This window comes from Ranitomeya variabilis, chromosome 4 (genome assembly GCF_051348905.1).
Source record: "Ranitomeya variabilis isolate aRanVar5 chromosome 4, aRanVar5.hap1, whole genome shotgun sequence".
Taxonomy (NCBI): Eukaryota; Metazoa; Chordata; class Amphibia; order Anura; family Dendrobatidae; genus Ranitomeya; species Ranitomeya variabilis.
The window spans coordinates 252,924,797-252,938,625 of record NC_135235.1 but is presented as its reverse complement, the minus strand read 5'-3'; the positions used below and the strand labels follow the sequence as shown (position 1 = coordinate 252,938,625).

General features: G+C 46.4%; 1 protein-coding gene across 19 annotated transcripts in view; it reads right to left on the bottom strand.

Moving 5' to 3' along the window:
- The window catches only part of ROBO3 (roundabout guidance receptor 3), a 552,219-nt gene that overhangs the window by 413,278 nt on the left and 125,112 nt on the right, over positions 1-13,829 (bottom strand). For 18 of the 19 annotated variants that reach the window (XR_013213088.1, XR_013213087.1, XR_013213084.1 and 15 more), the window contains one exon: positions 5,574-5,768. Coding sequence is in view for 1 of the 19 variants with exons in the window: in XM_077249556.1 (XP_077105671.1) it covers positions 5,574-5,768 (195 nt within the window). In the remaining 18 variants the exon portion in view is untranslated. Of the gene's footprint in view, positions 1-5,573; positions 5,769-5,897; positions 6,103-13,829 lie in introns of those variants that run through there. The other variant, XR_013213097.1, reaches the window with a different exon arrangement.

The following is a 13,829-nucleotide window of genomic DNA, read 5'->3' as shown; positions in this document are numbered from 1 at the left end:
AATGAAGCCTACATGTTTATTTCTTTGGAAAGGTAATTACGACCCCAGGACCCCACGATCCCCCAACCCCCCCCCCCCCATGATCAGCTGCCTGCACTTTATACTGAGCAAGAACTGCACAGCTCCATACACCGCCTAGTGGCCATACTCTGTACTGCACCTCAGCTTCTATGGAAGTGAATGAGATCTGAGAATGGCAGCTGCACAGTGTTCAGAGCTGTGCTGCTCCAGCTCTCTGCACCCTCCATGTCCAGCTGCCACAGGACTTGCAGACAGATACTAGGTGGGGGTACCAAATGTCGGACCCTCATTGATCTGTATTGATGACATATACATAACATAGGTCATCAACATCAGAAGTCTGGACAATCTCTTTATACGGAATCTGTTTTTTTTTTTGCTATGTAATCTGAGAAAGGTATGAGGAAGGGGAAGAGATCCTGATTCCAGAGACTTGTCACTTATAGGCCCACTTGATGCAGTTTTGATGGAATATGAGATAAAAAAAAAAAGTCCCTTAATTAATATGGTGTCACAAACAGTGTAATAAATCAAAATTGTTACTCGGATGAGCCCTACAACAAGGGGAACAGGTAAATATAGGGGACCACTGGAAAAATATCTTTACAATATTGTATTTTATTAACAATACTATTCTTAAAATGAAACAGCAACATATAACTCAACTAAAACCACAGGAGCCTGTTGTGTGAGGGATTGCACAGCGAATGTCCTATGCACGCAGTGACCATAATACTATACATCTAATAGCTCACATTAATGGGGGAAGATATACAACATTATAGAATGCCGCATTATCTGCCCTAAAAGGTGATGGCCCTAACTTATATCGGCCAAACCTGGTGACAGGTTCCCTTTAAAGGCCTGCTTGCTGCACTTTTGCTGGAATCCCTGCTTTCTAAGCTGTAGATTTAGCAGTGCTCAGAATGCGGAGCTGTATAACCCCGCCCACACTCCTGATTGGCAGCTTTCTGTGTACACTGTGCGTTGCCAGCAAGCTACCAATCAATGGTGTGGGCGGAGTTACACAGATTTGCCAGACTGCTCAGCACATGAGACCTGGTCCTGAAGTGATAATCTACTGTTGATAAAATGATTATTGTATTGAAATTGAAACTACAGCAAATTGTTGAGCAAGTGACACATTGCTGGAATCAGGCTCTCTGCCCCTACATTATGCTGCTCTCAGATTAAGTAGCTAAAACCTGCTGACAGATTCTCTTTAATGTTACTATTTGATTCTGAACCCATAACCTTTCTATTTCAGCCTGAAATTAGAAACAAAATCATGAATGTAAATACTATAAAAGCAGAGAACACAGAGGACAGTAATGGAGCTGCCGTAAAATGATATTGAGCCATTCTCACCTGGTGCCCAAAGGAGCGGCTCATCCTGGAGCAGGTAGTGGGCAGCACAGAACAAGCAGTACCGAAGGGTCCAGGAGAGAGGCGCTACCAGACAGCCTCTGCACAGCAGTAATCCAGCTGATTTACCAGGGAAATCCTCACGTGACTCAGTGTTTGTAGCTTTGTGTACAGAGAAATCATGTAACCTGAGGCCAGTGCTGACAGGACAGTCCAGTAATGGGGTGTAATCCCCATCCTCATCAGCAGGGGGCACTAACAGGCTATAGCAGATGTCACTGCACACTGCTGACCAGCCAGGGCTTTATGGAGTCTAATGATCCCCTATATCAAGCAGCAGGGACGTCTCGGACCCCTCTGTATACTCATCATTAGAAGGGACCTGCTTTACATCCGGTTACATCCCCTATCGCCAGTAACATAGGACTTGTGAACTGCATTAAAAAATCAATCAAAACTACGAGCAATAAATGAATGAGAAATAATAATTTGTGGGGAACAGTTCTGCTGGTGAATATGTTATAATGTAAATTCGGGGACACGTCTGATCTGGCCGGACACAGGAAATACCCAGCATACATGATGAGGATGACGGAGCCTGCAGCCGCCACACAATCACTGGGAGAAAATTAACTTCATGCTCAGATCGTACATCTGAGTCCGAAACGAGGAAGGAATGAAGGGGTCAACGTGTGAGATAATGGGAAAAGGGACCGAGCCGGGGAACAACCTGCAGAGCGCGGGCCTGATGGGGAGATTCATGGAGATGTAAGACCCCCTAATAACAGCAGCAACAACCTGCCCATGTGACAATACCTAAACCCGAGTACAGTCGCCTCCCCCAGTAATGGCTGAGGGGAGTAATAGTTTGTAGTCTCCTGTCCTACAGTCCCCCCCTCAGTAATGGCCGATACCAGGGAGTAATAGCTTGTGACAGGGCTGGCTGCAGTAGAGGTAACTATGTCTGGGGTCAGGTGGTGCAGTTGATGTGGTGGCCACTAGTTGGGGCTATTGAGGCACACTGCTGCCCATGGAGATGGCTGGAGCCTCTTGGAATAGATTTCGGGAGCAGAGGGGCATCATCCTGAGTCAGACACAGACCCCTTAGGGTTATTGATCATACATTGGACTTCTGATACCAATTGACTATGAAATAATCTAAGATTTTTGAGACCTGATGATCCAGAAAAGGCAAAACCAAACCATAAAAATGTAGAACTGCCTCCAACGTACAAAATAACCCTGAGAAATCAATGGTGGAGGGATGAAACGTGACGACCAGAATAAATCCCAGAATCAGAGCAAGTGTGCGCGTCCCACCCTAAAGATTATCGGTGGGAAAGTGATCCTCCCCGACCCTCCCACAACACGCTGACACACGTGGCTCAGGACAACACACGTGGCGCCTCCAGATGATGGAGCGCAGACACAGCGAGCGCAGGCACAGCGTATCCCGGTACTGTGCTGCCAAGTCTGCACCGTACACGGAGGTCACTGCGGCAAAATGTCAGAGCCGCACACTACACCGTGTAGAGTAATCCTCTGCCATCGCACGACAGACGGCACAACGCCATGTACGAGTGTCCGAGGAAAGTGACCACCGAGAGAATGTCTGCCCTCACCTGTGCTGCCATGTAGAAACATAGAAAGAAAAACTTACACAGGACTGCAGGTGACACCTACTACATTACCTGTACTCAGAGAGTACTGTGTTATCTGTGGTGTTACATAGGACTGCAGGTGACACCTACTACATTACCTGTACTCAGAGAGTACTGTGTTATCTGTGGTGTTACATAGGACTGCAGGTGACACCTACTACATTACCTGTACTCCGAGAGTTCTCACTGTGTCATCTGTGGTGTTACATGGGACTGCAGGTGATATCTACTACATTATCTGTATTCAGAGTTATCACTGTTATCTGTGGTGTTACATAGGACTGCAGGTGACATCTACTACATTATCTGTACTCAGAGTTATCACTGATTATATGCGGTGTTACATAGGACTGCAGGTGACATCTACTACATTATCTGTACTCAGAGTTATCACTGTTTTATCTCGGGTGTTACATAGGACTGCAGGTGACATCTACTACATCATCTGTACTCAGAGAGAGTACTGTGTTATCTGTGGTGTTACATGGGACTGCGGGTGACACCTACTACATTATCTGTACTCATAGAGTTATCACTGTGTTTGCTGTGTTGCTACATAGGACTGCATGTGACATCTACATTATCTCTACTCAGAGAGTTGTCACTGTGTTATCTGTGCTGTTACATAGGACTGCAGGTGACATCTACTACATTATCTGTACTCGGAGAGTTATCACGGTGTTATCTTGGTGTTATATAGGACTGCAGGCGACATCTAGATCATCTGTACTCAGAGCGTTATCACTTATCTGTGCTGTTACATAGGACTGAAGGTGACATCTACTACATTATCTGTAATCAGAGAGTTATCGCTGTGTTATCTGGGGTGTTACATGGGACTGCAGGTGACACCTACTACATTACCTGTACTCAGAGAGTTATCGGTTATCTGTGGTGTTACATAGGACTGCAGGTGACATCTACTACATTATCTGTACTCAGAGAGTTATCACTGTTATCTGTGGTGTTACATAGGACTGCAGGTGACATCTAGATCATCTGTACTCAGAGAGTTATCACTGTGTTATCTGTGGTGTTACATAGGACTGCAGGTGACATCTACTACATTATCTGTACTCAGAGTTATCACTGTTATCTGTGGTGTTACATAGGACTGCAGGTGACATCTACTACATTATCTGTACTCAGAGTTATCACTGATTATATGCGGTGTTACATAGGACTGCAGGTGACATCTACTACATTACCTGTACTCAGAGAGTTATCGGTTATCTGTGGTGTTACATAGGACTGCAGGTGACATCTACTACATTATCTGTACTCAGAGAGTTATCACTGTTATCTGTGGTGTTACATAGGACTGCAGGTGACATCTAGATCATCTGTACTCAGAGAGTTATCACTGTGTTATCTGTGGTGTTACATAGGACTGCAGGTGACATCTACTACATTATCTGTACTCAGAGTTATCACTGTTATCTGTGGTGTTACATAGGACTGCAGGTGACATCTACTACATTATCTGTACTCAGAGTTATCACTGATTATATGCGGTGTTACATAGGACTGCAGGTGACATCTACTACATTATCTGTACTCAGAGAGTTATCACTGTTATCTGTGTTATATAGGACAACATGTGACATCTACATTATCTGTACTTTAGAGAGTTGTCACTGTGGTATCTGTCGTGTTACATAGGACTGCAGGTGACATCTACTACATTATCTGTACTCAGAGAGTTATCACTGTTATCTGTGGTGTTACATGGGACTGCAGGTGTCATCTACTACATTATCTGTACTCAGAGTTATCACTGTTATCTGTGGTGTTACATAGGACTGCAGGTGACATCTACTACATTATCTGTACTCAGAGAGATATCACTGTATTATCTGGGGTGTTACATAGGACTGCAGGTGACATCTACTACAATATCTGTACTCAGAGAGTTATCACAGTGTTATCTGTGGTGTTGCATAGGACTGCAGGTGACATCCACTACATTATCTGTACTCAGTTATCACATTGTTATCTGTGGTGTTGCATAGGACTGCAGGTGACATCCACTACATTGTCTGTACTCAGTTATCACTGTGTTATCTGTGGTGTTGCATAGGACTGCAGGTGACATCTACTACATTATCTGTACTCAGAGGGTTATCACTGTGTTATCTGTGGTGTTACATAGGACTGCGGGTGACATCCACTACATTGTCTGTACTCAGTTATCTCTGTGTTATCTGTGGTGTTACATGGGACTGCAGAAAACACCCATCCTCCTCACTTGTACACCAGCAGCACAGGGATACAGTGTCACAGCTTCAGCCTTGTCGGTGACACCGTGTCACCATCAGTCCGCAGATTTCACCTTATCTATGGACACGTTATGAGACGCGGTTGTTGACGCAGATTTCACGTGACCACAGATATTACAAGTTGCCACAATTTACTGCTAACATTGTATAAAGCATCTGGAGACAAGGAGACCACGCTGATCTGCTTCTCCAGATGTGGGGTGCCCCATACTTACACCCCCCAAACACCACAAAGAAGGCGACCTACCGTTGAAGCTTGTCAGGTTGCTGAAATCAAACAAAGTTCCGTTGAAGCCGGGAAACGAGGCGTTAAATTGGAAGAACAAGTCTGTGGAATTGGAGTTTTCTCCTGGAATAGAGTCTGCAAAGAGGTTCATCTGCAGGAGGGTCTTCAGGAGGTAGCGCAGCATGTTGTCTGCAGTGCACCCCTCTTTTCCGCAATCTGTAGGGGGAGGGAGACAAAAGGACCTCTTTATTGGAGGTTTATGACTGGAAAAAAGCACACCCCACTTTCTTGTTAACAATGGCTCCCCCAAATTGTAAAGAATAGGGATTGTCCTGAATTCCTCACTCTTCTAGGGATGATGGATCACCAACAGAGGGGCTCCCAGTTAATAGGAGCTATCGGATGAGAAGGGCCCCCTTTTTCCTGCTCAGTAGCAGCATGTCCAGGCATCCGCCAGGAATCCTGCGGAATAACTTTGGATGTCTGGGAGCGAAGCTTCAGCCTCCTGATCTCTTCTCTCCTCCCTCCGCACTGACTCTACTGATGCTGCGGAGGGAGGGTCCCCTGGGGGCTGATAGGGAAGGCAGAAACCAGGTGCTGGCACCAATAAATGTTTAATTATTGGATTAATAATGATCCCTGGGGGAGACAGGCAGCCCCTCTCCTGGCCATGCAGTGCTGCATCCCCCCAGCACATGAGAGGAGGCTGCAGAAAGGACAGGTTCCTGCAGCTCCGCACCATACAGCCAGTGCTGATGGAAAAGCCTGGGGGAGTGCAGCAGGCTGCAGAGCCCTCGCCTCTGCTATAACATGGGCTCTTCAGGCTGCAGAGCCCTCGCCTCTGCTTTAGCATGGGATCTCCAGGCTGCAGAGCCCTCGCCTCTGCTATAACATGGGCTCTCCAGGCTGCAGAGCCCTCGCCTCTGCTATAACATGGGCTCTCCAGGCTGCAGATCCCTCTCCTCTGCTATAACATGGGCTCTCCAGGCTGCAGAGCCCTCTCCTCTGCTATAACATGGGCTCTCCAGGCTGCAGAGCCCTCTCCTCTGCTATAACATGGGCTCTCCAGGCTGCAGATCCCTCGCCTCTGCTATAACATGGGCTCTTCAGGCTGCAGAGCCCTCGCCTCTGCTTTAGCATGGGATCTCCAGGCTGCAGAGCCCTCGCCTCTGCTATAACATGGACTCTCCAGGCTGCAGAGCCCTCGCCTCTGCTATAACATGGGCTCTCCAGGCTGCAGAGCCCTCACCTCTGCTATAACATGGGCTCTCCAGGCTGCAGAGCCCTCTCCTCTGCTATAACATGGGCTCTCCAGGCTGCAGAGCCCTCTCCTCTGCTATAACATGGGCTCTCCAGGCTGCAGAGCCCTCTCCTCTGCTATAACATGGGCTCTCCAGGCTGCAGATCCCTCTCCTCTGCTATAACATGGGCTCTCCAGGCTGCAGAGCCCTCGCCTCTGCTATAACATGGGCTCTCCAGCCTGCAGATCCATCTCCTCTGCTATAACATGGGCTCTCCAGGCTGCAGATCCTCACATGAAACCATCCCTGACACAAACGCACAGTTACCTCTCCCTCTTCTAACATAATGGGAATATCAAGCCCCAGCACTGAATATTCATGGCCAAAAACCTCATCTTTTTTTTCTCAGCTCTCCTATATTTGCTTGGAATACGCAATCAGTTTATCCAGCGTGACTTTAATTTCAGCATTTCAGATAATTCATTTTGGTTTCCATGAAGCTGCTTAAATATATGTAAAGGACAGAAGGGAAAAATTCTTAAAGCTGCCCATAGAGGTCAGAGGAAGACTTCACACCCACACTGCCTATAGAAATCTATGGGCTCTTACTACAGCTCTGCCCTTAGGAAACCTGCTTTTCCTTACAGAGAGTTTGTTCACAACTGTGCACAAGTTTTAGGGAGGGGGGTGAAAATAACGATGCGGAGTAAGAAGCTTTCAAAAATAGGAGAGTTAATATTTTATCTGATTAATTAAAACAGAAAGTGAATAAAGAAAGGAGAAATGTGAATCTCATCAGTATCTGGTGACCGCCCATCACCTCCATCATCAGTATCTGGTGCCACCCATCGCCTCCATCATCAGTATCTGGTGACCGCCCATCACCTCCATCATCAGTATCTGGTGACCGCCCATCACCTCCATCATCAGTATCTGGTGACCGTCCGTCTCCTCCATCATCAGCATCTAGTGGCCGTCCGTCTTCTCCATCATCAGTATCTGGAGACCGCCCATCCCCTCCATCAGTATCTGTAGACTGCCCATCGCCTCCATCATCAGTATCTGGAGACCGCCCATCCCCTCCATCATCAGTATCTGGTCACCGCCCATTGCCTCCATCATTAGTATCTGGAGACCACCTGACGCCTCCATCATCAGTATGTGGTGACCGCCCGTCACCCCCATCATCAGTATCGGGAGACCGCCCATCCCCTTCATCATCAGTATCTGGTGACCAGCCATCACCTCCATCATCAGTATCTGGTGACCGCCCGTCGCCTCCATCATCAGTATGTGGTGACCAGCCATTGCCTTTATCACTTCTAGGTCTCGTCACCCCAGATCTTCTGTGTATGAGGCTTGTGCGGATCCTTCTGTGTCTTCATGTGATCCCAGACAGACTGGATGATGTGAGATCAGGGCTCCGGCAGGATCATCACTTCCAGGATTCCTCATTCTTAAGGCCCCGTCTCACATAGCGAGATCGCTAGCGAGATCGCTGCTGAGTCACAAGTTTTGTGACGCAACAGCGACCTCAGTAGCGATCTCGCTATGTGTGACACGTACCAGCGATCAGGCCCCTGCTGCGAGATCGCTGGTCGTGTCGGAATGGCCTGGGCCGTTTTTTGATCGTTGAGGTCCCGCTGACATCGCTGAATCGGTGTGTGTGACACCGATCCAGCGATGTCTTCACTGGTAACCAGGGTAAACATCGGGTTACTAAGCGCAGGGCCGCGCTTAGTAACCCGATGTTTACCCTGGTTACCAGCGTAAATGTAAAAAAAAACAAACAGTACATACTCACCATCTGATGTCCGTCAGGTCCCTTGCCGTCTGCTTCCTGCTCTGAGTGCCGCCGTACAGTGAGAGCACAGCACAGCAGTGACGTCACCGCTGCGCTCTGCTCTCACTGTACGGCGGCACTCAGAGCAGGAAGCAGACGGCAAGGGACCTGACGGACATCAGATGGTGAGTATGTACTGTTTGTTTTTTTTGGTAACCAGGGTAAACATCGGGTTACTAAGCGCGGCCCTGCGCTTAGTAACCCGATGTTTACCCTGGTTACCCGAGTGCTGCAGGGGGACTTCGGCATCGTTGAAGACAGTTTCAACGATGCCGAAGTCGTTCCCCTGATCGTTGGTCGCTGGAGAGAGCTGTCTGTGTGACAGCTCCCCAGCGACCACACAGCGACAAAACAGCGACGCTGCAGCGATCAGCATCGTTGTCTGTATCGCTGCAGCGTCGCTGTGTGTGACGGGGCCTTTAGTGACACTGGCTGGATGTTGGGGGTCATAGTCCGGCTGCAGAATAAATTTGGAGCCGATCAGACGCCTCCTTGATGGTATTCCATAACGTATAAGTATCTCCTGGATTTCCCAGCAGTAACGACACTATTAATCCTGACCAAATCCACAACTCCATTCGCTGAAATGCAGCCCCAAAATTGCAGGACCCTCCACCATGTGTCACCGCTCCTGCAGACCCTCATTATTGTGCTGCTCTCCACCCTTTTTGTGAACAAACTGCTTCTGTCCCAGCTGCTGACATTTTTTGCAGCGTGGCTCCCATGCTTTCATGTATAGTTGAGTCACTTTGCATTGTTTCCAGGTCTTGTTTGAAGACCAGACTTGGTATAGCTGGTCCCACTGGCTGCCAGCTCTGAGCTGATGGCACTGCTGGACATGATCTGATTTTGAAGGAAAGTGAGCATGGTGTCTTTCCTCTGCTGCACTGTTTCCTTGGCCGACCCATTTGTGGTGCCCATTTCTTGCGCTTCTTCATGAACAGCACATCATTAAACCCCGATTTGCTGTGACGTTGTTGCCTTGGACAGACGTTGCTGATGCAGTATATCTACCTTATGTATTGTAGCTGTGCCATGGTGTATGATCTATAACATGAAACTATCTTCCACAACCTCACCCTAGTAGCGGAGTTTGGCTGTTCCTCATCAGGTTGTAAGCCTCCTACACAGCTGTATCTTTCAGTATATGGCGGTGTTTCATGATGCTTATCACCTGCTTGGTATAATTGGTTACTCATACACTGGATTATGATCCCATAAAATCCATGACTGAGTACCTAGAAGTACTGGTGCAGTTTAGAAGGTAATGTGCGCCATCAGACACTGATGAGATTTACGCTTCTCATGTTAATTCATTCTGCATTTTGATAATAGATAAAAATAAACTATTAACACATATTTTTTCACAGTATTTTTACCTTCCAGCATGTTTTCTCCATCTGCCTAAAACTTTTGCACAATACTTTATACACACACCTGTATACAAAGTTGTATAGTTACATTGTGCTTTGTCCGCTCTCTTCGCTCTGACAATGTGTCAATCATAAACCTGGGATAGTAGGATGAAACAATCTATAGACCCCTCTTATAGAAGTGTAATTACCCCCAACTGTCCCGGGAGGTTCGTGGTATATGTCTATTTTCATTGTATCTGCATCCTAAGGCCACAGATACCGTTGTATACAGCTCTACCATCCAGCTCCAGTGTGCCATCTAAGGGTATGTGTCCACGTTCAGGAAACGCTGCGTTTTTGACGCAGCGCTGAGCAGCAGCGTCAAAAACGCAGTGTCCAGATGTTACAGCATAGTGGAGGGGATTTAATGAAATCCCGTCTCCACTGTGCATTAAAAAACGCATGCGTTTTTCCCGCAAAAACGCACATGCGTTGCGTTTTTTCAGAACGCAGCATGTTGCTACAATGAGCAAAACACACAGGAACACCGCAGGTGACCTGCCAGTGACCTCAGGTGCATTTGTGGTCAGGATTTTACCTGCATAAAATCCTGACCAAAGCCTGAAGCAAACCTGACCGTGGACACATACCCTAAGGCTCGGCGGCGAAGGGTAGAAGCCACCAGTACAAGGTGCCTGCGGCATGGAATATCACATAGCGGCATCATAAAGTATGAGAGGCACCGCTGGGGAATCACAATGAGTGAACGGCAACAAGGGGGCAAAATAATGTCTATATAGTGATTGATAGAACCAAAAAACAGCTGACTTTCCAGGAGGCGCCACAGATCGCAATGAATGAGCCATACAGTGTGTTATGTGCTTGGAGAACACGGAGAAAAGACCGGTTTACAGGACTTTCCGCTCGTGTCCACACAGCTCGGTTATGTCCAGGTGTCAGGTGTTTGGTTATAGCCAAGAAATCTCACAATACCCTGCAGTAAATTACAAAGTAACTCCCGTGTCCTGGGGATTATGTAAGAATGCGCTTCTATATAGAAAGATGTTATTTCCCAGCCATTTTGAGGGACAAAAAACAATCGTTAGGGGAAGGAAGAAAATAATTTCTGCTCTTGTCAGGGATAAATGGCAAGCAATGGAGACTATGGGAGGTAGGAGGCTGATGAGAGTAAAGCCTGCTCTCATGTCCCTGCATACAAAACAGAATCATTAGAGGGATCATTCACAACTCCAGCGCAGAGAGAGGGTTCGGCACGAGACACCAGACCCTGAACAAGGCTGGGATTGGTTTCCTTTGTGCAGATAATAATCCGTGAAGACGCTGCGGCCACTTAAAAGTGATTACTCCTCACAATCAATTCTTGTGTTTGTATCATTTATACTGCAGCAACAAAAAGACTGCGAGTGTGAGGCTGCGATCACAGCGGTCCGCACGGCCACGAGGCATTACAGCCATCCAGCAGACATTTATAAATAAACCATCGATTGCAGCATTTCTACATTTACAGCCGAGCACTGCAGTGTACTCACAGCGCCGCTGCCTGGAGATCAGCAAATACCTGAAGATCCGAGCGAAAAACCTAAATGGGCATTTACCAGAATCTCTGATGCCAGGAGTTGTAGATTACCAGGCTCAGACAATATGGCACAAGGAAAAGCTAAGTAGCATCTGTATTTTTAGGTCCCTTGACTTCTATGGGGCATAGTGACAAAACAATCAATAGTTCTACTAAAAAATGATACGGGGCGATTGTATTTTTACTACTTTTTGGTGCTTAACTGGATCTAAAATGAAGACAATTTACAAACTGACACTGAAAAAAAAATCATATTCTGTGTCCAAAGCTACTGTAGAGCTATGTGCTCCTATGGTTACAGACTACAAACACATCACCATACCTCCAAACTTTTGTAGAACAGAAAGAGGGATGATAATGCAGCTCGCGTGGCATAAAACTGCGGAATATTTTATCCATGCCCCTAACCAAGCCATTTACCATTATTTTCTACCTTGGCAGGAGGAGTTGGCACAGGTGAGATTGCAGGGTGTAGACCCAAATCCGTGACTGTCCACTTTATCAGGGAAGGTTGAGACTAGAGATGAGCGTATCGATTCAGGAGTCTCTGGTAAATTGTCCAGGTCAATAGTACCCGGTGGCTGGACGGGAGGACCACAAACCTCATACCTTTTAGCGCCCTCAAAGAGGCTTTTGATTAGCCAGGGTGGGCACAACCTCATTTGTGCATCCAGCACATCTCTAGTTGGGACCTATAGATTTACTGTTTGTTCATTCATTCACAGTTGTAGCAGCCAGAACTTTCTCATCTTTATGTAGCTTTACAATACAACATCTAGTTTACTTGTTTCTGTAAGGCCGTGTTAAAATGATGGATAAATACTGTTTTTTAATTATTTTTTAAAGCACAGTAAAAATTACATTATAGTAATTGTTTTCCATTATTTTGTAGGAATTTTATAGGAAGAAAACAACAAATCTTTAATTTTCCCTCTAGAATACAGGGACATAGAGATATACTGCAGTGTACAAATGTATCTCTATGTATCAGTACAATCTGCCTGTGGCTTCAGAGCCTAGAATGCAGCTCCAACCATACAGACTCCTCCCATACTTATCAGTGAAGGCTTTAGCTGCTGACTGCAATGATGTAGCATGTGGGTTTGATTCCCAGGGAGACCAGATCACATAAAAAAGAGAAGAGAATTGGTTTATTTAAAGGGAACCTGTCAGGTCCCCCGTGCCCTTTGATCCAGCAGCAATCAGCTATATGTGATTAAACTCTCTCCCAAACGATCCCTTTAGAACATAATTCAGTTAAATAAATGCTTTTAAAAGGCATCTATAATCTTTGCTTCTCCTATGCTAATGAGGGCTTTGACGAGTCGATGGGGTGGTAGTTCCCCAGACTAGTCAGTCCTCTTTCCATGGGCGTGATAACATAATTCGTACTAGCGGTGTAATCAACGCTTATGCAAATCTAGCACATGTGCCGCTCATTACGGCAGCATCCCGCATCTATGAAGCCAGGTGCACGCTACCTGACTTCAGAGGCGTGCACTGCGTATGACCGGAAGCCATCTTCTGAACTTCCAGTCTTGCACAGTGTGACTATGAAGCTGGGTGTGCGCTTCCCGGTTTCAGAATGTGCGCACTGCGAATGTCCAGAAGTTTAGAAGATCTTCCGGTCATGTGCACCACTGCAGCTGGGAAGCGTACACCCAGCTACAGAGATGCAGTGATGCTGCGGGAATAAGCAAGGCCCCCAAAGGGGCGTCATAACATGGAAAGAGGGCTGACTAGTAAGGGGAACTAACACCATCAACTAGTTAAAGCCCTCATTGGCACAAGAAAAGCGGAGGTTATAGATGCTATTTTAAAGCATTTATTTCATTGAATTATGTTTTACAGAGATGATTAGTGAGGAAGTTTAATCACACTTTTTTTTTATCCCTCCCCATTCATGTTAAATCCTTCCAAGATCGGCGTGTACAGCAGACATCTGCCTAATATGTATGGTCATGTTAACGCTAGGTTCATACTGTGGGATTTCAGCATGAAAATTCTCAGATTTCGGTGCTGATTCTTCTGTGGAGTTTCAGCACCTTATCCAACTTATGTGTAAATTTGTCCCACTGGTCATAATGGATTAAACCCCTTTATATGCTGTATGTTCGACTTTTTGATAAGACATGCACAGTATATACATCCACGGCAAATCAAAATGATGAATCCCCATTTAGGTAATATTCATATTTTCCTGTCCAGATTTTGTCTTTACCGCTGGTAAAGTTGTGTCTC